This window comes from Talaromyces atroroseus (genome assembly GCF_001907595.1).
Source record: "Talaromyces atroroseus strain IBT 11181 chromosome Unknown scaffold_3, whole genome shotgun sequence".
Classification (NCBI taxonomy): Eukaryota; Fungi; Ascomycota; class Eurotiomycetes; order Eurotiales; family Trichocomaceae; genus Talaromyces; species Talaromyces atroroseus.
Genome location: NW_017971435.1, coordinates 2,275,969 through 2,302,120, shown reverse-complemented (window position 1 = coordinate 2,302,120; position 26,152 = coordinate 2,275,969). Strand labels below are relative to the sequence as shown.

The window sequence follows — 26,152 nt, the reverse complement described above, 5'->3', positions numbered from 1 at the left end:
TTTTTTTTTTTTTTTTTTTTTTGGGGGGGGGGGGGGGTCATTTCTCTCCATTTTCTTGGATGACGAATTATTCTTACACTAAGAAAACGAGAACAACTGGTGTATCAATTTATTGAATGCCAGACTTTCGAAGTATATCATTGGCAGTATCTAGGTACTAATAAGGTACATGTTAAAAATAACAGTGCATTTCGTTCATCATCAACAAGACATCTAAGCATCAGCGGGTTTTGTTTGTGGTGTAGCCCAGGCGACTACCAAAGATAGTCAAAGAGCCAGAAAGGAGAGCAACGCCTGCTTTTATACAAACCAACACGCTGAATGATATATATATATATATATATACGCATCAATAAGAATTTTTAGAAAACTCCAGTCATGATCCATGATCAGTCCCCATAACGCCATTGGCTATTAAATCCAAAGAAAAAATAAAAAAGAGTGAAGGATGGGAAAGACTATACTGTCTTTCCATCGCAATCGGGTATTGTCAAGCCTGGCTTCAGATTGCGTGCGGCGTCCATAAGACCCCATTGATCCTCCCAGTCTTTGCCGGGAGTGTTATATATGACTTTCCAAGGCTCGTCAAATGCTTCGAACCTGTTCATCAGAGAATTAGCTTTGGATATCAAGTATGAAAAGAAATAGGAAGGAGAGAGAAGTACCAGAAATATTTGGTCCCATTATTCAAAGCCTGACAAACCCAGTCTGACAGAAATTTGTTCATCTCATCGATTCCAGCAACAGAGCCCGATGTGCTATCCTGGCAATTGTTGTTACCGCAATCATTGCCGCCACCACTGGGCCAGCCAACCTCGGAGATAATTGCTGATTTATTTGTTCCACTCGTCAACGAGACATCATGCTCGTCAAAGAACTCAACGGTCCAAGCCGCTGCTTGATCAACTTGTACTCCGCCAAAAAATGGGTGGACGTTGGCCATCACCAGATCTGAAGCCTCTAATAGATCAGCCGTCCAGTCATCGCCAAGGTCTGATGTAGCAACAGGCACGTTAAGGCCCTTTGAGGTCAGGTTAGATCGCACATCTTGCAAGTACGTGGTCAGGGCTTTCTCGGCAGTCTGTTTATCCGAGAATCCCCCGGAATAGAGGACTTCATTCCCCACAATCACACCGTCAATAATAGATGTATCATTCATGCTGTCAATCACATCATACAAAGTCTGAATCTGTCGTTCGCTAGTCGTCTCGTTGGAGTTGATCCATACGCCGAGCCACAGTTTCATATCAGTAAGTTCCAATCGGTCGAGCGCGTGTAGAACCATTTGCGTTTGGTTACAGTCTGTTCCATAGACTCGCACAGTATTTGTCAATTGCGAGAGTACAGCCATATCACGCGTCACATTGTTCTGGCTAGGGGGGTATTTCAAGCATAGCGGATACTGGACGCCCCATGACGTGTAGTCCATGCCGTAAAACACCCGATGCAGATTTGTGTTATTCATGAGTTTCTTAATCTCAGGTGAGTTCCTGCCCAGATCCCCATTAGTTGCCAAATCCCCAGCGGCTGTTTCAATGTTGGTACCCGGGTCAGCGCTGCTATCTTTATTCGATACGCTCGCAGAGTCACTGCTATGTTGACTGCCAACTATTCCTCCGACGATTGCCCCGACAATAACTCCTACTATAAGAAATGCCACTAACAGGGTGAGTAGCCATTTTTTTCTCCTTTTAGCTGCAGCTATGGCAGCTTGCTGGGCGAGGAGAGCATCTTTATCGAGAGTTCCTTGAGCTGCTCCGCCAGCACTAGCACCCCCTGGAACAGGTCCATATGCCGAGGATCTTCCGCGAAGGCTGCTTACAGCGCCCAGTATGCCCCCAGCTGTAGCCCCCTGGTTAGCCTTCTTGCCAAATAGCCACGACCGCCGCTGGGTTTGTTGCTGCGGCACAACCATCAAACCGTCGTCGCCGTCGTCAGCAATGTCGTTGGGGTTGATCGAAGTCGGGTCGTGGCCATTATATGAGCTGTACGGGCCATCATACAGACCACCACCAGGATAGCGTGGATATGGATCTCCGACACTCAATTGCGATGGATTCGAGGGCGTCAAACTGGGCGTCCCTTGTTGAGGCGATGCGCCTGCGGTAAGAGCGGCCCCGCCTAGAGGCAAGTTGCTTGATGGGTCTGCCTGTTCGTTTGACTTAGAAGATGTTGTTACTCTGTGTGGGACATCCGTATAGTTTGCCTCTGAAGGTCCATCGTAGTAACCAGGCCCCCGCTCTCCTATAGATCGGATAGCCTCTAGACCGCTTTCTCTTTCGCTACGATTGGCGACACCAAATGCAATGCCGCTGATTCCGCCCCCAATAGCAGCGGCACTTAGATTATCAGCGCCTGGCGTTGCGCTGACATTGGTGCGCAAGGAAGTTGCTCGAGCGAGCTGCGATTGTTGCGGCGAATTGACGATGCCATGCTGGGGCGGCTCAGGTGGAACATCCGTGGGTTCAATACCACTGTGCCGCTGAGGGTTATAATCTCTGCTTCCGCGGCGGACGGACGGGTGGTTGTGAAAGCTACGTAGATCCGACACAGGTGAGATCTGGCTCATGGTGCTTTGAACATCGGTATTGATGGGCGAGACATCGCCGCGCGAGTAAGAAGCTCCGGGTTGGCGAGACATTTCTGAATGAGCAGTTGCGAAGTTGAAAACACGGCGAGTGCCGTGTGGAAAGATTATGAGTGCCTCTCTCTCTCTCTTCCTCTCTTCTTTCTTATCCTCTTCTCAGCTGGCGATGACGTTGGAAGGGCCGAAAATAGATTGTGGAATGCGTGGTCTGCGCACCCCGGGTTTGTCACGATGTGTCAAGTGCAGCCTAGGAATGTAGGAGCGCCCATTTAGTAGTAGTACTGGTAGTGGCGCATGTAAACAAAGGAAGGCCCGATGGATAAGTCGAGGAATCGGCGACGATGGCGGATAGTAAGTGGATTATGTGATAAATGAAGAGCACGGCCAGCGAGTAGAGTATATAGCAGAGTGGGCAATGCAGTGGAAGAGTGCAGGAAAGAGAGCAGAGAAAGGTTGCCGGGTCGATTGGAGTAAGCAAGGATGGCTGTACACGGCTAGCGTGGCCAGCTGAAAGCGGCCAGCGTGAGCCGCAGCGGGGCGGAGCAGCTATTTATACTTGGATACATAATTCATGCAAATGTGTAACTGTTTGTTTATTCACTTACTCGTTTTCTCATATACAAATGCAGCAGCCCGAGCATTGGCCATAGCAGTCTGTCTGCTCTGTCCGTGGACTTGTAACTCACTATATGTATCCACGGAGTAAACAACAGATCAACATCGCCCCCGCTTCAGGGCGATCAATTTATCTACTACGCTAGTTCGACCTAGGTAACTAGCAGGCTGTCTGTATCACACACCGCCCCTAATAGATATACCTATAAATTTATCGTTTGCACCGCAGAATACTCCGTAGAGCATGCCTTTTTGTACATCGTTCAAATCTGATCGATCGTTGGCATGCACAGAAAACGTGGCCGTTTGTGTACCTCGGTACATTAATCCGGTTGCAGATGCGGATGAACGCAGCAACTTTCTTTCGCACCTGGCAATATCCAAGGCTAGACATAATCCCAGGAAGACAAACGAGCAGAGGGCAGAGATGTAACTAATCAGCGAATGCGAAAAGGCCTAACAGAGCCTGAGACGCTTGTCCAAGGAGCAAACCCTAAAAACCACCAATGTCAATTGATTGGCTGGAGGGGCTATCTATAACCCGTTGGTAGCCTTGGGCCTCTGGCAAGTCCTCAACCTACCCAGGTATAAAGGCTGGTCTTGTAAAAGAGAAGATAGGTATCAGATTTAACTGAATCACACCTCCAACGTCGGAGATCTCATGGAAATCGGGCATCGGCTGGCCGCGACTGACCAGCACTTGCCTAATCCGGTAATTTTTCAACACTCCTTACTACGCCGTATTGTACGAGCGATTGTCTTCTACCTAATAACAGGACACGCATCCATCCATCAAACTCAATCCATTGAACAGACAGAAGTCATAAGATTTTATTCATTAGACACCCCTTTTTCCATTCCATTTCCATCCCATATACACCAATCGATTCCTGGTTCGTTCCCTAAAACTATGCACAGGGTATATAATGTATATTTATCCATCCATCCTTGTCTCAAGTTTAGAAGAGCCCAAAATTCCTCCTCCTTTTAGCCAGAGATTACCAGCTACCAACCAATATACCCAACAGCAAAATAGCGCAATCCGACCCCAGCATAAATGGGGTATCATCATATACCATATACCATATACCATCGCATATCACGTGTCCAAGTCAAATCCCTCAGTTATACTTCAAGCTTCAGCATATAACGATGGCCCAAAAAAAAAAAAAAAACAAAAGAAGAAGAAAAACGGAGAAGAACAGAATAGAAATAAACAGCAGTCAAAAAAGGTCAAAAAAAAAATAAATAAATAAAAAGGGGTATATCCAAATCGATAAGGACAGTATGTTACATAAAGATGTTGTATAGAATGGAAAGAAATAAAGTGCCATATCTTACAGCAAGGATAGGCAGGAGAAGTGTAATTTATACAAATATGAGAGGGGAATTGTGGCAAGGAAAAAGAAGAAACTAAGCTTCAACCTCTTCAACCTCGCGAAGAAATGCCGATTTATTGCTATCGTTCTTCTTGCGTCGCTTGCGTGCGTTGAACTTGCGTTTTCCAATACGCGTCTCGAAATGTGACGCGATTGACAATGCTTCCTGACCGATTGTCAACATTGAACCGCGCATTTTGTTCCGGTATGCATCCACTATGAACGTCAGTTCTAGGTCTATATAGGTATCAGTTCTAGGAGAAGAAACGACTTACATGATCGCTGCAAGAACAAAGGCCGGGCAGCGAATACCCTACTCTGGCTCCAGCTCATACGATATCCGATATCGTTCATCACCTTGTCTTTGCGGTGCCGCCTTCGCGATAACTGCGGCACTGGAGCTGGTATACCATCAGTCGTGAACGGAACAACAGTTCGGCCGATAGTAATCGGATCTTGGCCGTTATCATAGTCGTCGACGTCGTCAATGTCTTCTTCATCATCCTCGTCATCATCATCATCATCCTCATTCACGTTCTCGAGATACCGATTGCTGGGCACGGTATGACCGGGAGAACCTTTCATCTGCACGGGATAATAAGCACGAGGAAATACTGCATTAGACAGACGATAAGAGTCAGGGATCTCGTTCATATTGACTCTATCCAGCGTCACTTTGACACGCGCACGGCCGCCACGTTGGTTATCGTCGATGAGGATAAACTTGCGTCGTTTCCCCACAGGTAGTCCGCCGAAAAGAAGCTTGTCACCGGGGTTTCGTGTAGCGCCCTCCGTCTCGTACGAGTCGTCTGCCTCGTGTCTGTTGTCCGATGTGGTAGCCACAGTGTGTCGCCCTAAAGAGTCAAACCCGCTTCCTTGCAGTGGTGGAGGCATAGATGGCGCTCCTAAACCACCGGAAGTTTGGGCTGCGACAGGATATGGGAGCCCGCCGTGGAAAACGCTTCCAGGACGAAAATCTGGGGCAGTTTCATGGCCGCCACTAATCGGAGGTTTTGCACTGGGATTGACGTATGGAGGACGATGAGCACCGTTCGAATAATCGGTGCTGCCTATAGTTTGGAACGTTGTGCGTTGGGATTAGCCTACGCTGTAGACCCAAAAGGCAGACGATAACATCAGGGACGGCAAACAAAAGCAGAAAAGAATCAAAAAGGGTATGTGAGAAAAAAGGTATGATAATAAGAAAGGCAAATCCAAGTGGACATGCCTCGAAAAAAAAAAGCAAAAAAAAAAGAGAGAGATAGAAAGAAAAGAAAAGAGAAAAAAGCAAAAAAAAAAAAAAAAGGTAACGCCGTGGACAAGATCCAGTCTTATCCAAATCCAAACAAGAATAATAAAATAGTACATCCAACATCGTACACTGTTAACCCTTCATACCATGACGTTCATCTCTACTCCCCATGAACACAGTACACGGACAAGATACAATCTATCACCAAGTGCAGATGACACAAAAGAACCAAAAAAAAGGCTTGTTCAATGATTTTAAGAAATCGTTTTAATACCGTTGGTGAAACATACCGCTAATTTCTTCATTTCCAGCTTGACCATCTCGGTGTTGGGAATGATGCTGTAGAGGCGCCGCAAGTGGCAAAGGAGCATTTGGACGAGTACCTGGTACCAGTGCCGCAGGGCTTTGAGTAAGGAGATGGGGCACAGGAGCGCTTGTTCCGAGCTGATGACTGGGTGGATGGCTAGCTTGTCGGCGAGTCATCTTTGCCATGCGTCGAACGCGACGACTACGCAATCGGGGATCCTGGTTACTGTTGCGCCAACTATCCACGGCGCGCTGTATTAGTCCCCTTTTTCCTCGTAGGGGGGGGTTCAGTTGAGCTAGTGCCCAGCCAACAGCGTTGCATTCGGTCTCGTATGTCAACCTGTTCCCGCGGTATTGGTCTTTGCTACAGCATGCGCGAGGATAGACACAGTTCTCCGTTTTGAAATCTTGCGGCAAAGCTTCTACGTTCACGGATTCAACATCGCAGCGGATCGTGTACTCCATTTTGACACGGTCTCGTGAATATTCGAATGCAATCCACTGGACACCGTTGCTGTCTTGACGTACGAGTTGCGGGGTTGTAGCTGGAATTGGCCCAGGTGCAGCACTGGTCGGATTGGCGCTAGTGGACTGGCTGACATGCACATTGTTTGCGGAGAGGGGTGGTATTGTTGTACTTGGAGATGTGAGAGTTGGCGGGGGCATGGGCGGCCGCTGCGTCTGGACTGGCGTGTGCTGTGGAGGGATAGACTCCACTTTTGCTCGAGGGCTGCTGTTACTGATTGGGGCGTTAGCTATGGGTGGCTGATGCGTCGATGAGCTAGGATGCTGAATAGGAGCTGTCTGCGGAGGCATCATCAAAGACTGCGTTGTTAATGAATGCTGTGGCACAGGTGGCTGTGGATTATAAGCCGGGTGCACAGGATTAATCGGAGAGTACGGCTGGTAACCGTACATCTGCGAGGGAATCTGAGGGGATTGTGCATAGATGTTTCGCCCATGTTGATCATGTGTCTGTGACGATGCCACCGAAGCAGGAGAGTTCGACTGCGGTGTATGGTGGTAAATTGGAGGATACGGCCTTGGCATCTGGGATGTTGCGGCCATAAGATCTGGGGGTGCTTCTCAAGATGTTAGCCGCGTACAATCAATTTCTTTCCCAAATTGTGACGAGCCATGGGACATCCATCCTGTCTTGTGTTTGTCTGTTGGTGGTTGAAGAAGATATTATGCTCGGTTGTGCAGCCAATGGTGGGGTTGGTGACCAGAGCAAGCACATTGCCTTCCTTCATTGGAAACATTGCTTTTTCTTCTTCTTTCAACCCACTCCCCCACCTTCTCTCCACTCAGTAAAGGCAACAATTTCCCACTCCTGTACTAAATAAAGGGTATGAAAGGAGACTCGTTCCCACTCACCACTGGAAGGATACTGTGCAGGGGTGGTTGTTGCCGGGTATGGGTTGGAGGCCGACGCGTAATAACCAGGATCCTGAGCCGGCGCCGGATAAGAAGGGGCAGGTGGGTGCTGCAAAGGCACGCCGTTCAATCCAGGGGCTGCAGAGTATGGTCCTGGGGGAAGAGGTGCTGTTGAGTGTTGGTGAGGGGACTCTGGTCGCTGGTGATGTTGATGCAGAAGTCCTCCCGGTCGGGAATGCTGTTGGAGGCTCTGGGTGTGCTGGCTATGATTGCTTCCTAGATGGCGAAGCTAATAGGAAACACTGTCAGTCAAGGGCAATGCCAATGCAGTACGTAAGATACAAATAAGAGAGGGTTGGTTGACATATTAGCTAGCGCATGGGGAGAGATGGGCGAGCTTTTCCAAAAACTGAACGTCAAGACAAGTCAAGTCAAGATTGAGAGAAGGAAACAACAACAGCGGAAAGAGAGACGGAGCAGAGAGTCGAGGATGCTGGCTGTCAAAAACATCACGGAGATAGACGATCGATCCACGTGGAGTGGATCTGCATGTGACTAGCAACGTGCCGACACCCCTTGCGTGAGCTGTGCAATTTGATTCATGGTGTAGATGTCGATGTAGATGGCGCTGCTTCCTGTTCCTTTGGATCTTTTCTGGCCCGGTTGCGTCTTGATTGCTAAGAAAGCAGCATTTCGTTCGGGTGTGCGAATTGGGGAGAGAACGCATCACTCGCCTCACGCAGAAAAGAAGAGATAGCCAAATGTGGACTCAAGACAGTCCACTTCTTTTGTGCTGTGTGCTAAAGAGACGACGGTGTATGCTCAAGTGGCCATCCCAATCGAGGACATGGACCAGTCCATACCGGCATGCTCGTCCGAAATCAGGAATTGTCCTGTCCCGACGGAATAAATCGAGGAGACTACCCAAGATTCTCACTCCGAGCGGCCGTACACATCATGTCCAATGCGCAATGGAGTCATCCACGAGACGAGGGCGCATAGTCCAGTCGCCTAGTAGTGATCGCCATGGGATGACCAGATGGCAGGGAAAGGACGCACCGTGTACGTGGGCCCCTGAACTGTATTTTCGAGGGCACCAGAACTGGAGGCGCCAAACAGCGGTATCCCCGGTCTCTGCTCTGTTGATATCATCCTCTCGATCTAGCACAGGGACGACAAAAGGCCGGCGATTCCAAAACAAAACAAGGTTGTGTGCGCGTATCAAGCCACGCGGCACTATGTGTACCTCTGTTTCTCTCGCTCAAACAAAGACAAACAAAAAAGAACCGACAATAACAATAGGGTATCAACGAAAAAAAAAAAAAAAAAAAATGAAAGAATGGATTGCAAAACCGACTCACCGGGTCATCTGTAGGATCATCCTTATACTTGTGGGCGGGTGGAGGACCAAGATCGGGTTGGACCACAGCCGTCATGGTTGGACCGCGTCCGGAGGAGACCTTTTCTTGTAGTATATCTCAAGGGGACAAATAACAGATACAATTGCATGCGCATAGACACAGAGATAAATAGCACACGTCAAGAGCAGGATCCCAGGATAAGGTTTCTGGCTGCGTCTTGGGTAGCAAGGAGGGATCACAGCAGCAGCTGTGCGCTAGTCGGCATTAATACGAGCAGAGGTGAGCCCACTCGGACTAGACATTCATTACACAGACAATGCTGTGGCAAGAAGAAGACGGGCCGTGGCGGGAGAGAAACGAGGCAGAAAGACGTGAGAGGAAGAGAGAGAAGAGAAACAGAGAGATGTGGTTGGGTTTTGTCCGGGCCTTTTGCAACGGGCAGGGAAGCGGCACCCTGCACGGTAGGCTCAAACCCGCAATTGAACAGGATAGGCAGTCTAGACTAGGAGGGGAGGGAAATAAAGGTACGTAGTAAAGTAATAAATAAGACTTGATAACGGTTTAAAAAAAGATAAAAAAAGAAAAAAGAAAAAAAGAAAAGAAAGTCCAAAAAAAAAAAAAACAAGGGCTGACGGGAGGGTTCAGTTTTACCGTTCCAGGGGGAGGGATCAACAAATTTAGAAAAAAGCTAATCAGCAATTCGCACAGAAAAGACGATATCTTATATATTCATTAGATGAAACAGGAGCCAGATTTCGCTGCGCTTTACCATTGGCCGAGACCGCGCTAGCAGGCTTAGTCTTTGCTATGAGGATACTACGGATGCATCCCATCAGATGGAATCAGTAGATGATGGTGATGATGAGCGTCTAGTCTACGCAGGAGCTATCCAGCAACGACAATAATATCACAATATTATTCTTTCATCGCCTCAATGACCGCGGTGGAGATGCAGCAGATTACTTGCGAGAGAGAAGGATGGATGGACGGTATGTATTCCTATGCAGCACTGTGCATGTATTATTAATTAATGTCCAGGCCGACTAGCCAGCTAGTTGCAGACACTTGTGCGGCCTGACTGGCCAGAACCCATGCAACCTGCAAGCTGCACGACGGGCGACGGAAGCGCCATTTAAAACGAAAGATGCACCGAGTGAGCTCTCTACCACAGGAAAAGTCGCCGGAATCGGCAATTGCTCGGTAAGCCATCCATCCACCAATGCGTGGAGAGAGAGAAGGGGCGCGGGGAGAAGAGAGATAGAGAGAGAGTATGTGTGTGTGTGTGTGTGTGTGTGTGTGTGCGCAAAAGGGAAAGAAAGGGTCTAGGCATCTAGCATGGAGCTCCTGGGTGGGTGGGAAGAGGTGGGATGATGTACAGTAGTAGGGTGCGTGGAAAGAAAAAAAAAAAGTTCGAGCGCAGACCCTGCATGAATTCAAGGGCTTAGTCCCCGATGGTACTCAGCAGTGCTAGAGATAAGGGAAAAGGGGAAATGGGAAAATGGCCCAACCAAAGGAACATTAATAATGGCGGAATACGAGGACGTTGTGAAGAAAGAAACAAGAGCTGTTGGGAAGGAGACTGGAAAAGATTTCCCTTTGATCTTGATCGACAGGTATGGTAACGAATACAGAGACTACCACAGCACGGCCGGCCACTCGGACCAGTGGGAGAGTTGTGGCTAGTCGTACAGAAATTATGTACGTTGACAAGGCAGAAAAAACGTTGTTGACAGCGGGCCGTTGTATTATTAGTATTGCGTATGGCACGGTAATCTTACCAACGTTAGCTGGCACAGGACCGCCACAAAGCGGCACTAGGACCAATGGGGACATGGTACGCACGGGGTTAACCTAATCTAGCACCCAGGGCCCACTCCCCGTCCAGCCGTTCCCCACAATGCCGCATGCCGCCAATCAGCGCGGAGACTGGTGGAGTTTAGGACACAGGGTGCGCAGGTGGGGCAGGCAGACAAAGAATCGTACAAGACGATTCAAGATTGTGAGCGGATTTTCTAAGTACTGACGGGGTGGCTGCGCTAAAGCTGTGCAATCCACTCTGTCCAGTTTCAGGCGACTCTCGGCTAAACCCATCAGCCTAGTCTTACGTTGACTTTAAAAAAAAATTAGAGACAAATAAAAACCTCTCACGCGTTAGTTAACAAGGGTTGCGGGACGATCGGTAGCTGAGATGTCTCAGGCAGTTATGAGATAGGTCCGGCAGCTAAGCACCACTTCCGACCCACGCGGCTTTTTACTCCGGAGAACGTAGCAAAAAAATACGATGTTCTAGAGCCGTCAGCCGTGCGACTTCACGATGGCCGTGGCTTTTTACCCGCTCGGCGATTTAGTGTGCGCCACGGTCCGTTATGGATCCAGGTCCAGAGCTGCCATATGCAACGATGATATGCGGAGTAGATGTAATTCTAATTAATATTCGCATTCGCATTAGTTAGTTAGCATTAAGGAATGAATAGGTCTGCCGTTGACTAAATCTGGGTGAACCGATGAATCATGCATTCCAATTAATCCATTACTGCATCCAGAAGTCAATCAAGCAGCCAGCCCTCTCGACTAGTATGTTATTTGTCATCTCTCCAAGTCTTGAAAGACACCAAGGAAGCACTCATCCGTGATTCCAATGCATCGACGGCAACCTACAGCTGTATGTAGTACGAGTCTTCCTTGGTACCAACTACGGAATCGATCAGCTGTCATTGGACAGCTATCTAGTGCATGCTAGCTAGGGTGGCACTGTTTCATTCGTCACACCATCGCAATTTACTAGTAGTACCGTGGAAATAAGAAAAGTTCCCCTCCCCCCTTTGTCTTTGTACTCCGTACTCGAGACTAAACCGAACCGAACGGAAACATATTGTAACCACGTAGAGTCATGCGAGAAAACCCCTCTCCACCCCCTCTCCCAGACTTGCCCCAAGCCCAAGACCAAGCATATCCAATCCTTGACTTTCCACCCTCCGCACGATCGGCGCCGCGTTCCTGCGCGGTCAGCGAGCGCTATTGTTCTAGTCATGACTTGTATGTATGTAATATGTATAATAGCGACTACGGAGTATGTACTTATCTACCACCAAGATTAATACGTAATAGTCGCTAATAACAGTGGCGCTGTACTGTACCAAGCTCAAGCTTCAAGAGCGCATGTGAAGTATGTACGTATTACATGTGATCGCTTGGACTGCGCTATCAATGTGCGAACGGGATACTACATCCTCATACTACTGCACGTACACATGGTTGGGCAGTGTATTGTAAAATACTCAACCAACTAAGAACTCTTAAGCGAGCTCCTTTATCTACCTTCCTATAATTACGTAGTTGAGCCAGTGGGATAGCGTCTTGCTGAATAATTCAAACAATTTCAATAGTCAGTCAGTCCCTAGTAAGTAACTACATACAGATAGACTCGGTTCCCAACATCAATATATATCCATGGAAACTAAGGTTTAGTATTTAAGTTTATATAGCTATATAGCTAACAAGGTTACGGAACGGATCGCACCTAGTACACCACCCAGGTTGTGACATACATACTCAGTGCATAGTTACCTGGTAGTATATGTATTATGTCTATCCTTGCCATCCCCGTAGCCTCATCTTTGTCCCTATAAGACCTAGGTAATTCTTTAGTGAAACGGTCAATCGACAGCATTTATTCCACGATATCCAGACCGACAATTTGGCTCTGGATTTTGTACTTTCAGACTTCATGGTAGACCCTATAGTAGCTTAACTTTCCTATCTGTAGGCGTTGGTAGATATCGAGGACAGGATATATGTGTCTTGATACTCTGCACAAGACTTCATTTCAAGGGCTTCGTTTGAAATCGTATGCGTTGCCGAAACCACGACTCAAATAGCGGAACTTCGAGATCCCTTTGCTCTTGAATCGTTGGCTTCAGATCATCCGCCAATTCCAGCTTCATAGGATTCCGATACCTCGGGGCGAAATGAACTGCCCACCTGCGTCACACACATATCAGCGTCGTCTTTCATGTCAATATAGAATGAGCTTACTCGTGGCATCTCAGTCTGATTCCCTGACAATGAACCCTTTGGTACAAGGGCAGGAAGCCCTGATTGTCTGGCGCTTTTCGACTTCTTCCACCGTGATCCGCCCGCTTGCTCGTTCACTATGCCTGCCGTCTTGCACATCAAGCCCGGTCGGTGTCCACATGGGTTCCCAGCCGCATTTCCGAGGAATCATTTCCAGGCGTCATGGTAATCAAGGGGAACATTAATCACATATGCAAAAGCATAAGCAGGGTGCGCAAAGCCTGCATCCGGATGAACTGGCTGCGACCTGGATGGGTTGTCTTCTGTCGGTGGTATGGTAGTGTTTCCTAGAACAGAGTGTCCATTTTGAGGAGGACCTAATTCTCAGTGCTATCCTCGCCTTTCAGTGCTGGACTTTGGAACTATTCGCGCGAAGACATTACCGTATCTCTGATTGAGGCGCGAGTTCTAGTTAGTAGCAAGAGTAGTAGTCATCCTCAGATCCCTTCTGCAAACAACTCGTCAATTGATGTTTTGGTAAAGAATTTCCCTCCATGGTCCCATTAGAATGGAACGCCCTCAAGCAGAAGCTAGAGAATCATAGAACCACTCTTCTTCCGCATCGTTTGAATCGACAAGGACGGTTGTCCTGAGGAGACTCTCGCAGGACTGGCATGTTACGCGTAGCTTGGAAGGATGCGTTCTTTTCGTCCTATTATTTACTGACATTTCTAAGTCTCGAGCTTTCATTACTACCATACGGCAATGGGTAAGTATCTGGTGACTAGCAGAACCTAGGTACTGCTAAACTTTTCAAATGTATATATAATGCAACGCGGGAATTACCATAAACTCCCGCATCATAGATTGTTGAAATGCCATGCAACTGAAGCCTATTCTCTTCCTGTATCAGGCGATTCAGCATACCCTTCCGTAAGACTTGATTATTGTTAGGATTGTTTGATCTATGGTCTGATGAAATTTACCCTCACGTGGTCCGTGGTCACAAGATTCCGAATGAGCATGGAGGCGAATAAAAAAACATGGGGCCAAAAGACAGCATCATAGAAGCTTTTTTACCACGCTGATACCGCACACGGACGGGCCAGCCCATTTGCTCTTCTATATGTAAAAAGCATGTAAATTGTTGACACGAGAAGGAACCAATAGGAATACATATACGCATAACGACATATCAAACAAGCAAGCATTCAATACATGTAGCCTTTCATATTAACTCTTCACTGCCTCAGATACTGTCTCATTGCCGACACGGTCCTTGCCTCGCATCACTGGAAATTCATCTCTCGCCGGCGCTGCTTCGATGGCCAATGGCTCTCTCTCGTCTCCATCATCGTCATCCTCTTCATCGTCGCTAGACAAGCTGTCAACTTGCCCGTTGCGACGTCGTTCCTCTCGGAGCCTGCGACGCTCCTCCTGCGCAGCTTTGGCGCGTGCATCTAACCTCATTAGAATCAAGTCGTGTTTAATTTTCAGGAAAACAAAACAATAAAAAAAAAAAAATGCTCACCCCGAATTTCTTGCGTCTTGACTGCAAATGCTTGGATCTCCTCCTTTGTCAAAACCCGGAGAACAATCACATATTCCGCCCGCTCCTCAAATCGCTCGTGAAACATTTCTAGTGCAGCCGGATTGACAAGTCTTCGGTCAATCTTTGTCCACCTAGCTCCTGGAGGGATGCCTTTCTTCTGTGCATCCTTGAGCGGTGCAACCCCCTCTCGAATATGGTTCGTATCTTCAGGGAACTTCTCTCGAGGAGCCTTGAGGATTCCTTTTGGTGGTGCTTCTGGCTCCTTCACCGCCGGGGGTTCGACAGCCACCGGCTTTCGAGGACGTTCTTCGCTCTCAGTATCTACTGAACGTTTTCCAGATACCTCAGAGATATCGTCTTTACGTGCAGTCAAGAGCTTGTTATCATCTTCTTTTCTGCGCCGATCACGCCCATTATCGGAACCGCTCGAGTCGTAGTGCCTTCGTGATGATGACTTTCCACGTCGCTGCAGCCGCGAGTGTTCTCCAGAACTAGGCGAGTCTGAAGAGGATTCATGCCGCTGAGACCGGTCCCTATGATGGCGCCGATGTCGGTGGGTATTCCTCTCATCTCCAGATACGGCTTTCTCCCTCTCTCGCAGCCTGTAGTAATCACGATCATGATCGCTGTGCTCAACGTCTCGAGAACGGTTTCTGCCTGATCGGCTGGCACGGTCAGTGTCCCTACCGTCATCCGAGTAGCCGCTTGCCAAACCAAGAGTAGCTAGTCCACTGAGCACGGGTGCGAGAAAGTCCTCTGCATGCTTACGAGAGCGTGGACGAGAGCGATGACGATGACGGCTGGAATGCTTCTGGTCATCTGTGACTGAGAGATAGCCGTCCTCTCGATCTTGATGTAACAAAGGACGCTGCTGACGTGGATGTCTCTGTTGATCCCAGTGAGATTCGTTATCTGTATAGGTTCGACCGCTGGTGATGCGTAGCCTCTCCTCGTCAGGATGACGGTCGATTCCTCGCTGTGGTGGTAATCTTCTAGGATCCTTCTCATACATAGGCCGACTTAGAGCATTATCAGTGACCACCATACTTGCAGGGCGTCCTACTCGGCTGCGATTCCGTTGAGAGCTTCTTGCTGCTGATTCCTTCTCAAATGTTTCTCGAGCATTTGTATATGAATAAGCATCGTAATACCTAGAATCGTCCCACTGTCTGGGATCCCCATAGGCATGGTAGCGTGACACCCCTGCTGGTCGGTAGATACGGTAGCGGTGGTCATGAGCTTTATGTCTCTCAACCGGTGGCCCATAGCCGCTGTCACTTGTATAGTCCGTGCTGTGCATGCGTTTATGTGATCGGCTAGCCGAGGTGGCTGGCGAGACATAGCGTTCTGGCTCGTCGCGAGTATATGATGTACGTGGCGGCAAGGGGCTCGTTGGTCTATCGTACGCAGACATCACGACGGGCCCCTGTCGGCTGGCCGATGATGTTGATGTTGATGATGGGGGAATATTCAAACTTAGTTGGCGCCGGCTAGAGTCGCTAGCCGTATGGCTTCTCGGACGGATGGCGTAGGCGGTCTTCATTTTCGTAGAGTGATTAGCGTCTCGGTAAGTCGTGGTCGATATAGGAAGAGCTTCGAGGCGATCTCCATTATCGACGCTGAAGAAACCACCTCGCCTTTCCGTGGTTTTCGGAGACAGATAACCGTCAAAGGCATGGTAGCTCGTCGGAGAACTATACAGATCGCCAGAAACAGTTCCCGTCGATGCACGCATAGGATCAACGAGCCGCCTGCTCCCGGGGGAGTTCGAGCGGAATCGAGATGCGTGGCTCATAATCTGAATTCTGGCAGGAAGGTTCTCTGGATGATGGACGATGGGATGATACTACCCCGCCAACAAATAAATAGTAGGGACGAACAAAACTAAGACTCCGACAACGAAGCTCAGGCAAGGTGGGAGAGATGTCTCTTATAGTGTCGTGTCGCAGGAAGATGACAGAGAAGAGGAAGACGGAGAAGAAGAAGAAGACCAAGAAGAAAGACAGGAAGGAAGTCGTGCACGTGTGTGTTAGGCAAGCAGGCAAGTGCGGGATGGAGATTCGGGCAGGCGCGACCGAGTCTGAGAGGCACGGGACTTGCCAAGCGCACTTTCGTTGCTGATTGCAAATCGTCACGCCGAGCGACCTCTTGTTATTCACTTCACTTTCAAGCCTTCGTCAGAACGGCTACACGTCCGCCCGAAATAATTCTTCAAGTCGGCGGTTTTCAGCTGATATTGACTAACTGTTAGCGGGGCGGCTACTGCATTCTGGCACTTGAATGGCTGACGATCGAGGTTATGACGCAGCCAGCAGCCTCCGGGCGACCCTCTCTCTTGCCGATTAGCCTGAGGGAACTGAAATGGATGGAGTGCGCGTCGTATGTGAGACGGCGTACTTAGAAAATACAGAGCCTCAAGGTTTCACTCTCTCGGCGGAACTCCACTAGAAACCGGTGGCGTCTGCTTCTGTGTCTCACAGAAGGCGGACGCACTCCGTTCCGTATTCTGTACGTATTCGAGGCGGCAATAACGTGTCGAGTTGGTGATTGAATTGGCTTCCCCCTCGACGGCCGTTGGGTATCTTGCCGGCAAAATGCGCCGATGTCCAGGGGCCGTTTTGGTTTGAATTCGGATTGCTTGTGGCTATCGTTATATTTATCGTTATCGTGGACAATTGGACATGGCTTTGCTGAAGTGGACCTCGGCTTCTTCACTGCGTCATCGCGGTAGTCTAGCGTGCCAACGGTCCCGGGGTAGTGCTGGTTTGACACGGTCATCCCTGTCGATGAGGCCGCCGCGTCGTAAAATAAGTCTTATTGTGTGTCGTACGGGAACGGTTCAATATGATGATGCGGTACACTTTCGGTTCAAAACGAAGGAGGCAGCAATCCAATTGACTTGGCAACGAAGCCGCTTGCTGTCGGAAACCGTCGGCTCCGATTATGCCAGCGAATCGATCGGTACTATCTAGTCAATATGGGAATTCCGTGGACTGCAACATCACAGTCAGGTGATTGCCTTGGTGGACATGTTTCGAACCGTCAAACAACTCAGCAAGGATGGAATGTTTATCATGTTTGTACCTTTCCGCGGGTCAACTCTTCAAAAAGTGAGGATGATTCCATGGGTTGATATGGACCCCGACGGCGACATCCGATGGTCCGGTGGGTCAAACCCAGCTAATTGAAGTGATTGATCGTTGCTGAAGCCTGAAAACCGCCTGCCGTCAATACTAACCATCAACAACCCCAGCAAATGATTTCCTGTCACGGTACGCCGGGTACGGAATACTCGCCCAATCAGTCCACATGGTACCTAATAAACCTGATTAAGGAATCAAGCAAGTGACCCAAGTTAGCTAAGGGGATGCTTGTTATGTGAAACGACAGACAGGACCAACCTCCGCCTATCTCTATATATACGTGCTCTTGGATCCTATGAGATGGTGCCCAACAGCCTGACTGCGCCATAACCATACTTCCTTCCAAGCTTCGAGTCGCTTTACCCACTACAAGCCTTGAAATGGATGGGTGATAGGCCATTGATTCGCCCACCAAGGTTCTGGGTTGGTATGTTTACGATCGTTGCATAGTCAGGGAGCGCCCAAACAAAACTTGACTTGCTTGGTTTATCGTCGGGCATCACCCCGGGTACAAGCAGCTGAATAAGGCATGACCGAGCAATTTCAACTCCGTAGATAATAGTAGATAATCAATACGACCGAATTTTGGCGTCATTGCCGTGCCTAATCCCACCTTGAGTGTCTCCATGCTCCACTACACTGCATCGGAAAAGACCTCGTACCATCGTTACTATTACTCGAGCATGCACTGGAAATGGGATATTATTTACTGATTCCCAAACCGGAATTCATTAGGCGGCACTCATTGTGTTACCCGGGATCTTGGATAAAGATCCGGTGGTAACCGGGCTGCATGGTAGGGCCACCAAGGGAATGCTGCGATAAGTCTTAAGATGTGAAGAACTAGTTGCCTTGCATTTTGCAGGGAGCATATCGCAGCACCTAGTTGCCTGTTCCCAGGTATTCGGATCTAAGCTAATGCGGCATTCTATTTCCTGGGTCCAGACGATCAAGGACAAATGAAGCAGGGCTTGCTTCTCCTGAGCACATCTCTGCAGTTGATCTACAGAAGACCCGCTGTATCTAAGAAGAAGCATTGGGCCCGTGGTTATGTTCGATATTTACTTCAACCGGAAAGATTGCGGTGCCTATTGAACGCGATGCTCACCCACAACGTCATTAGCTAGCTGGAATCTTTAAGATTATGGGCTTGCAGCTACGGAAAAGTTATTTTTTCATTCCATTCTGTCCATAAAAGTCTGGTCCGGCTAGGCATCAACACCATTTGTGAGCTGAATTTGCTCCTTGATTTCCTGAAAAGAGCCGGACACCTGCGAGAAAGCGGTACCAAAGATGAAGATGGGTCCATTATAGAAAAAAGAACGCTGCAGACCAGCGCGGGACTGATGCCTGGATTATCGGCATAACCGCTGGTGGTGAGTCCGGAAGACCTAACACCATGGAACGACAAGATTCCTCTGCGCAGATGACTGCGTCCGACTTCGAAATGGGGAAACATCTGTTTCCAACGCCGGCTCTGTATCACCATGAGGTCTCACTGCCATCATTCTTTACCGTTGCAACATCTAGGTGATGCCGCAAGGGATCTGATGCTAGAGTAGTGCACTACCAATGGGTGAAAGATCTGTCTGGTCCATCTCATCTCAGGACCGAGAAAGAAACAATGTGACCGGGTACATTCTTGCTGCGGGTTTGAGGTTTCTCTTTATTTTGTGTGGATTTGAGGAAATACCATATATAAGAAGCAGTATCCTGATGGGAAGTATACCTATATTTTCTAAATATCAGTCAACTCGAAAAAGCAACAGCTCAAATCTCTTTAGACATCGGGATCGCCGACCACAATCACTCAGAGGATTTCAGAATATCATTTATTCATATCATTTCAATTGAAAAAAACAACAATTGCTTTCAATTAGCTAAACAGACCGCTACCCTACCAATTGCCTTGAGAAAATAAAAGAAGCACCATCAAATCTCGCGTCTTCCAGTTCAGATATGCACTGCAAAATGGAATGTTTCGCTTTCCAAGACCTATCAGCACCGGCGGAGCTGTGGATATGCCATCAATGCAGAGGATACTGGAACACGCAGCTCTATGATAGCTGTTTGGAATGCGGACACAAACGATGCCCTTATTGTCAGGTTATCTATCGATAGACTCTATCGATTGGGCCATAGTTTATGCCATCCAAGCATCATGGCCGAGCTGCATATCTATCTATCCATTCGCTACCTTGTCTTTCCCTCGGCTGCTTCAACTTTGCGCACTTCGACATGTTGAGCTGGGCTTGACTCAATCACCCATTCAATTAATCACTCAATCGACAACACAGACCAAAGCTATTCTCTATAAGCCGACAGAAAGACAGAACAGTTGTCACTCAAATTTCGGGATCTAGCTACTCATTTTATATTCCATATTTCTCTTTCCCCATCCCTTGTCCACAGCTGGTTTTTCACTATATATTACAAATTTCAAATGATATTAACATCCATGTCCTGAGAATGCCTATCTATTTAGTTTTTGCATGTCTTACATTGTTCCCATCAATCTAGTGTTGATGCCTGTGATTAACAAACTTCAATCCAGTCTTTTTGTTTGATCAATGCAATATTCCGTCAATTTCTCTATTAACATTTGCTGCCTGGCCAGGTCGAAATAGTGAGTTAGTTCAGCTTGTATAATTCACAAGATAGATGGGTACTATGGCATCGGAAGTAGGTATCTTCAACTTGGCATTGAATGCTAATAATGCCAGGTAAAAACAAATATGTAGTAAAAACTGAGCAAAACTCGAAGAACATAGAAAATCATTATCAATTTGTCTATCGATGTTGTATGACTGCTTGGCCTGTCCCATCTTGGCCCTCATCGCTTTTCTGGTGCGAAATGGAACTTCGATGATGACGAGGATTATTATTATCATTATGATCATTGTTGTTATTGGGTGCTTCTTCTCTTTCTCCTTCTTGTCCATCATCATGTATACCGGCCTCTCGCTTTAAACGATCCACAACGGGCCCCATCGGGTATGCACTCACAGTGCTACTATGATCTACACACGGGGCTACTTTCAACGGTAGCAGCCAGTCCCAGAGGGTATGTCCCATTATTTGCTGGAGATTCTTGATTGGATCGTCTAGATCGAATGGATTCTCGCCAGGCTGCGTGCGCAAAATTGCGAATGTGCGCATGTTGGTCGTTGTGCTCTGACTATCATTCGTGTTAGTGTTGGGCTTTGGTATTGTGGGTTGAAGCTCATGAGCAGAATCTCGAAATGGCTGTTGGGTGACAGGTGTGGCGGTATTGATGGTGGTCGACGGTTGAACTGGAAATGTGACTGTAGGAAAAGTCAGAGCCCACTGGCCATCTCTGCTGGCATTCATAAGGCGCCGAAATTGATCTGGACTAATATATATCGCCAGCGTCCACACCTTCGAATGTCTGCTTAGATTCTCAATTGTTGTAGTATTTATCGAAGCTGAATGCAGCGATGACCCGCTCATGCCTGCAGAAAACAGGAAAAACAAAGCCGCTCTAAGACACAGGTTAGTATTTTAGCTTATTGAAATGGAGTAGAAGTTACTCACAATCCCAGAGCGACAGCCCATTGAGCATTTACTCTGCCGGTCTGTGTGAAGATACGTCAATATTCGCGCAGTAGAAATCGGGCAGAAAAGAAGATCCTTACATCAGAACGATGCTCAGCAATAAAGTAAGCAAACACGATTAAACAAAAGCAGGTGAAGATCGCAGTATAAACGACAAATTGAAGAAAAAACTTGTACGAGCTCTCCGAGACTACTCCGCCAACCCATGGACAGAAATGATCCAGTTTTCGCACACAACGATCAACGTCGCGATTATGATGCGATCTATCCGTCTTGAACTGGCAACACTTGGAACAGTAGGCCGGCCGCCCGTCATCTTGACAAACGAAGATATCCTTCACCCAGAAACTTTCTAGGGAGGCTTCGCCAAGCGGAAACGCGACTCCGCCAGTCTGGTGTTCAATATCGGCGGATTCAGCAGCTGATCGCTGCTCTTTTTCTTGATTATTCTCAACATGTCCGTTTGCGCTTTCATTCGACGCTGCCTTTCTTTTCCTTCTGTTTCTTCTTCTCGAAACCCAAGTTCTATTATCTGGTTCGGGTGGTACCCAATTTGCTCCTCTCGGTAAGTAATCTGGACTATATGCCACAACAAAATAGAGGCGGAGGTATGTGGTGAATGCAGGAAATAGCAAGACGTAGAAAACCACGATGATAGCAACGCCAGCGCCTATCCGTGGTTCCCGGTTGTAATGGGATTGAGGATGAATTAAATAGTCAACTGTCAAGACTCAGAATTAGCAAAGAATAGAACAAATAGGCTTTATGTCAGCTCCGTATGGAAGTTTCCTACTGCATAACGGTTTTGTCACAGCATAGCTAGCATAAACAACTATTGCTAACAAAACCCATGGAATAACTCGCGACACATATCTATTCGCATCCTTCTCGTCGCACAGTATAAGAGGTTGAGGGTTTCGAGTAGGCATCATTCAGGATTGAACTTCGATAGCAAATTACCAGACGCTTTTCGCCAGTTTGTGTGACCGGCTTCCTCCATCCGGTGTTGCCCCGGGTGTCGACTTGAAGAGGGAAAAACCAAGCAATTCAAGACTGATCCTCATCGACATGAGCAGGAATAACACATGATGGTTGATATTGCAGCTTTGGGGAGCTGTTGTGACTATGAAATGAAAAAGTTGTCAAGCAGACGACAACCTTGAAAGTTGTCTCAGCTTTGTTTGGCCCCCGGAAAAAGCAAGGAAGCATTCAACAGATACGGATCACGTGACGATAAGGGCATATGAAGTCATCGCCTGCATTTGCTAACGGACTAGTTAACTATTTATTGGTTGAGTAGTCTATATCGTACTTTGGATAGAATTGTCCTCGGGTTAGTAATTTAATGTCGTCGCCGATAATTACATTCGTATATCTCCTTGCTCAGAGAGCGCCCAGCACCATCATTGGCATCACTCTGAAGAAATTGTAACATATAAACCGTGAATGGAAATAAATACATTATGAAATCAAGACGATGTCTCTTCTGTCCGAAAAATACTGTCAATGCTTCTTCTTACCCCCAATACCCAGTCGGCCTAGATGACTTAAACTAGACCTGCTTTTGTTGGCAGACGTCGGAGTAGACCGACCATCTCGACCCTCTGGCCCACGACCAGATATCCCTAGTCCTGTGTTGCCAAAGCCACTCTTAGGCACATCGGGAAAAACTTTTTCTCTGCCGCCTTGTTGATCAGTAGCAGCAGCTAGAGATAACGCACCGATCAGTGAAGGATGTTTCTGTATAGTCCCGGTTGAATCCTGTTCAAACTGCCGCTGTGAGGCTCGTTGGTGCCGTTTCGCCTTCTCTTGGACGTTCTTGAACTTGTCGAGAAGCTCCACCCACCTTACGGAGCTGTCTTCGCGGGTTTTCAAGCGACTTCCTGCTGTAGACCGTTCGTAAGAGCCAGCAGCAGGCCTGGGTATTGGATATGGCTTCATTAGCTGGGTCAATTGAGACGAATAAAAATCATAGGCAATGCTTACGGACGTGGGCCTTGTAGTAGGCCAATATTGCTGACACTATTGAGACGGTTCTTCAAAGCGGCAAAAGCTGAGCTTTGGGGGAGAAGCATCAGGACACCATACAAGCATTTATACAAGTATGGATATCTGTCAGGTTCCAAAAGCTGCAATCGGAGATCTAAGAAAGGTGAGCGCGCATAAAAAATCACAAATGTCGTATGTAACACTGACATGTGAAAACAGGGGACTCCAGAAGCTGCACCAGCTTATCGATCTGGATCAACATATTTACTGTCATCTCTAATTCCGCGCTGGTTATGAACAGTATCAGACAATCATTGTTCGGATTTTAAAAAACACGTGCATGCTCACAAGATTTGAAGAAGATTATAAGCCTGCTCGTAAGCCTGTGCTAGCAAGCAGAGAGAGAAAGTGGAAACAGCGTTGTGGCACCATGACCGGAAAAGTGCAACGAACAATGTCTGCCCTTCCTGAAATTCTAGGTCAGCATTAAGTGGCTTATGAATCGGTCAAGATCATACTCTGCTATCCAGGCTCCGAAGTCGCTTTCTCAGATCGGAGAGTTCTGGAGCTGTAATTAAGTTATTGTTGAGATTTTGCACCATTATACTAGCAAATTCTATGTCCTATTGATGTCGAGTCAATATTAGATACCTTAGTCGTTATGTGAACTGAAAATGGAACGAACCTCTTCTTTCTCTAAGCAGTCTGCTAATGTGCGATAGATACGTTCTGGACTCAAGTTCATGCAAAGTTGCCGAATGATCAGATTACCACGGACTTCGAGAAGTTTCCTATCGGTAGAAAAGAGCTGTAAGAGATTGATCATGAAAGACGTGAAGTATCCATCTTCGCTGTTTCGCGATATTTGAGAAAGAAGCTGGAGATCCTTGGTAACCACCACCTCGGCTGGGTCTGACAATGTCTTGAGGAGCGCAGGAAACGTGCCATCGTTAAAGGCTAGAACCTTGCGAGGTGCTTTCCGATGAAGCATGATTAGCCATGAGAGAGCAGCAACTCTTGTGCCCTCATTTTCATTTAGGAATTGGAGGGTCAGAGAATTGACCGCAGCTGCATAATCCAGGTCTGATGGTGGACTAGAAGAAGGGCCATCACTGTTGTGATTTTCAAGAGAGGGCTTTCCACTTTGCACAGAAGCTCTTCTCTCTTCTCCTTCTTTTGTCGACGTCGGTGCACCCTTTGACGTAGTTGCTTGATAGCTTTCAGGTGTATCATCTGAAAGAGAGACAATGTATTCCATGAGTGAGGTATTCACTCTCGTCGCCGCCTGCCGTACTTGATCCGACCCACTTGATATTGCCGGAAGAACCTGAATTAAAAGCGCCGGAACGAACTGAAGTATATCCTCTGGGCTAATTTCAAAGAAAGCGTCAATCCATCGCAGTGCAGTCAGTTGCATTTCCTCCTCTGATGATGCGTTAGCGAGAAGGCTAAATGTTGAAAGGGTTTCCAGGCACTTACCATATGTTGTATCCACAAACCCCACGAGTATTTCAAGTATCTTTGGATAATCTACATTTGCGTCTTGCCCAGGGACCCAATCGCCGTCAGCAGCGATGCTGTGGTCATCATCGTCGGCATCAACAGACACTGAATCCGCCACAGCATTGTCGCTCTCCTCTACTTCCTCGCTGTGACCAGTAGTAGTGCTGGTATGTTCACTAGTGGCTGGTACGACAATCTCATCCTTACTCTTCTTGCTTTCAGCAATGCCTTTCTTGATGCGCGCGATTCTCTTGATTTCTGATAGAAATCTTTCCAAAAGACCCTGGGTAGCAACATTCACATCCTTGTTGGGATCGCCCAAGAACTTTATCAGGCCTCCTAAAAATGCTGGCAGATAGCAAACTAGTTCCAAGTCAGGAACCGTATCGAGTAGAGTCAACCACGAGACGAGGAATGTTCGAGTAAATGGGTTGAGAACATGTATACGTTCTTGCAGTAGCGGTATAAACATAGAAAGCGAGAATGCAGTGGGAAGATCCATAGATGCTTCCTCTATATCTCTCCCATGGTCCAGGTCTTGCAAAGGCTTTTCCCCAAGTTGCAACACGGAAACGTACGACGCAGCTGATTCGGCAACGATATCTTTGACTAAGCGATCGAGAAGTTCCGCACCATTTTTGACCGACAGTTCGGAGTCAGAGGCAAGCTGAGAAGTGTTAGCATTTCAAGATGTATCAATCGGGTCACAAGCGGTGCTCGTACCTTGCAAAGCGCATCAAAGATATCGTTGAAAAAAGGTAAAATCTCTCCCTTAGCGACTTTGGCAATATTGTACATGCTCTCGCAGGCATAGTATCTCACTCTTGCATCCTGATCGGAAAAACATGCGAGGACTGGAGGAACGATTTCTTGTAAGTAAGGAGCCACGCCTTCCTGTGAGTAGTCAACCATCAGCCGCGCTGAAACATAGTCAGATGCTTCATTTATCACCCACCGATCCTAACGCAATTGAGGCCGCAGCTAAACCGATGAGTCCTCCATTGCGAGCATGGGGCTGGTGAACAGCGTAAGCGTAGTCATGGCATAGCTGATCTACGATCTCCTGGATCGTGTCATGTTCTCCTTTTATTGTTGCGTCGCGGACGATCTTTTCGAGCCTACAATTATTTTTCAGAGTCAGGAAATATTTTTCTTCTCTATATCTGTTTCTTTGCAATAGAAAAGGATCAACCTACTCCAGAGCACCTTGTTTCCTCTTGTCGTAGAGCTTGTCATTCAACAAGCGCTGAACCGACTGATCCATTTTCGAACCTCGGGCGACAATGGTCCAGTGTTCAAGCTCGGCAGAATATCTAGGTATCCATAATTGTTGTTTCCTCAGGCTGCAGCAGTGAAAAGAAGCGTTGAAAAGCCACGCGAGTGCGTGCTCAACATCGTATCGATGTTGTCTTGACACCAGAGATTAATCTGATAGCCTGGACTTAAGCATGTGCGGGGACGCTATCGACCTTGCGGTGACGTACGTATTTTACCCGCT

At 47.6% G+C, this 26,152-nt stretch overlaps 5 protein-coding genes across 5 annotated transcripts, besides 1 other annotated feature; 1 reads left to right on the top strand and 4 right to left on the bottom strand.

Annotated features, from left to right (window-relative positions):
- Positions 1-458: 458 nt before the first annotated feature.
- UA08_03826 (hypothetical protein) lies at positions 459-2,641 on the bottom strand (the record flags this gene model as incomplete). Its single annotated transcript, XM_020266169.1, has 2 exons — positions 459-600; positions 666-2,641. The coding sequence occupies 2 exons, from the start codon at positions 2,639-2,641 to the stop codon at positions 459-461; spliced, it is 2,118 nt and encodes a 705-aa protein (XP_020121279.1).
- A 1,974-nt stretch (positions 2,642-4,615) lies between these two features.
- On the bottom strand, positions 4,616-8,952 carry UA08_03825 (hypothetical protein; the record flags this gene model as incomplete). Its single annotated transcript, XM_020266168.1, has 7 exons — positions 4,616-4,797; positions 4,857-5,651; positions 6,124-7,212; positions 7,246-7,305; positions 7,517-7,805; positions 8,576-8,677; positions 8,878-8,952. 7 exons carry the CDS (start codon positions 8,950-8,952, stop codon positions 4,616-4,618), a joined length of 2,592 nt encoding a protein of 863 aa, XP_020121278.1.
- Positions 5,043-5,111: a repeat region (Identified by RepeatMasker using a combination of RepBase library and repeat library created with RepeatScout).
- A 5,172-nt stretch (positions 8,953-14,124) lies between the features above and the next one.
- Positions 14,125-16,238, bottom strand: UA08_03824 (hypothetical protein; the record flags this gene model as incomplete). Its single annotated transcript, XM_020266167.1, has 2 exons — positions 14,125-14,351; positions 14,423-16,238. 2 exons carry the CDS (start codon positions 16,236-16,238, stop codon positions 14,125-14,127), a joined length of 2,043 nt encoding a protein of 680 aa, XP_020121277.1.
- A 5,379-nt stretch (positions 16,239-21,617) lies between these two features.
- On the top strand, positions 21,618-21,855 carry UA08_03823 (hypothetical protein; the record flags this gene model as incomplete). Its single annotated transcript, XM_020266166.1, has 3 exons — positions 21,618-21,727; positions 21,763-21,770; positions 21,821-21,855. 3 exons carry the CDS (start codon positions 21,618-21,620, stop codon positions 21,853-21,855), a joined length of 153 nt encoding a protein of 50 aa, XP_020121276.1.
- An 810-nt stretch (positions 21,856-22,665) lies between these two features.
- On the bottom strand, positions 22,666-25,918 carry UA08_03822 (hypothetical protein; the record flags this gene model as incomplete). The annotated part of the gene is made up of 10 exons (XM_020266164.1): positions 22,666-23,080; positions 23,149-23,305; positions 23,359-23,438; positions 23,500-23,618; positions 23,670-23,774; positions 23,837-24,576; positions 24,631-25,321; positions 25,378-25,548; positions 25,610-25,772; positions 25,851-25,918. 10 exons carry the CDS (start codon positions 25,916-25,918, stop codon positions 22,666-22,668), a joined length of 2,709 nt encoding a protein of 902 aa, XP_020121560.1.
- Positions 25,919-26,152: the final 234 nt, after the last annotated feature.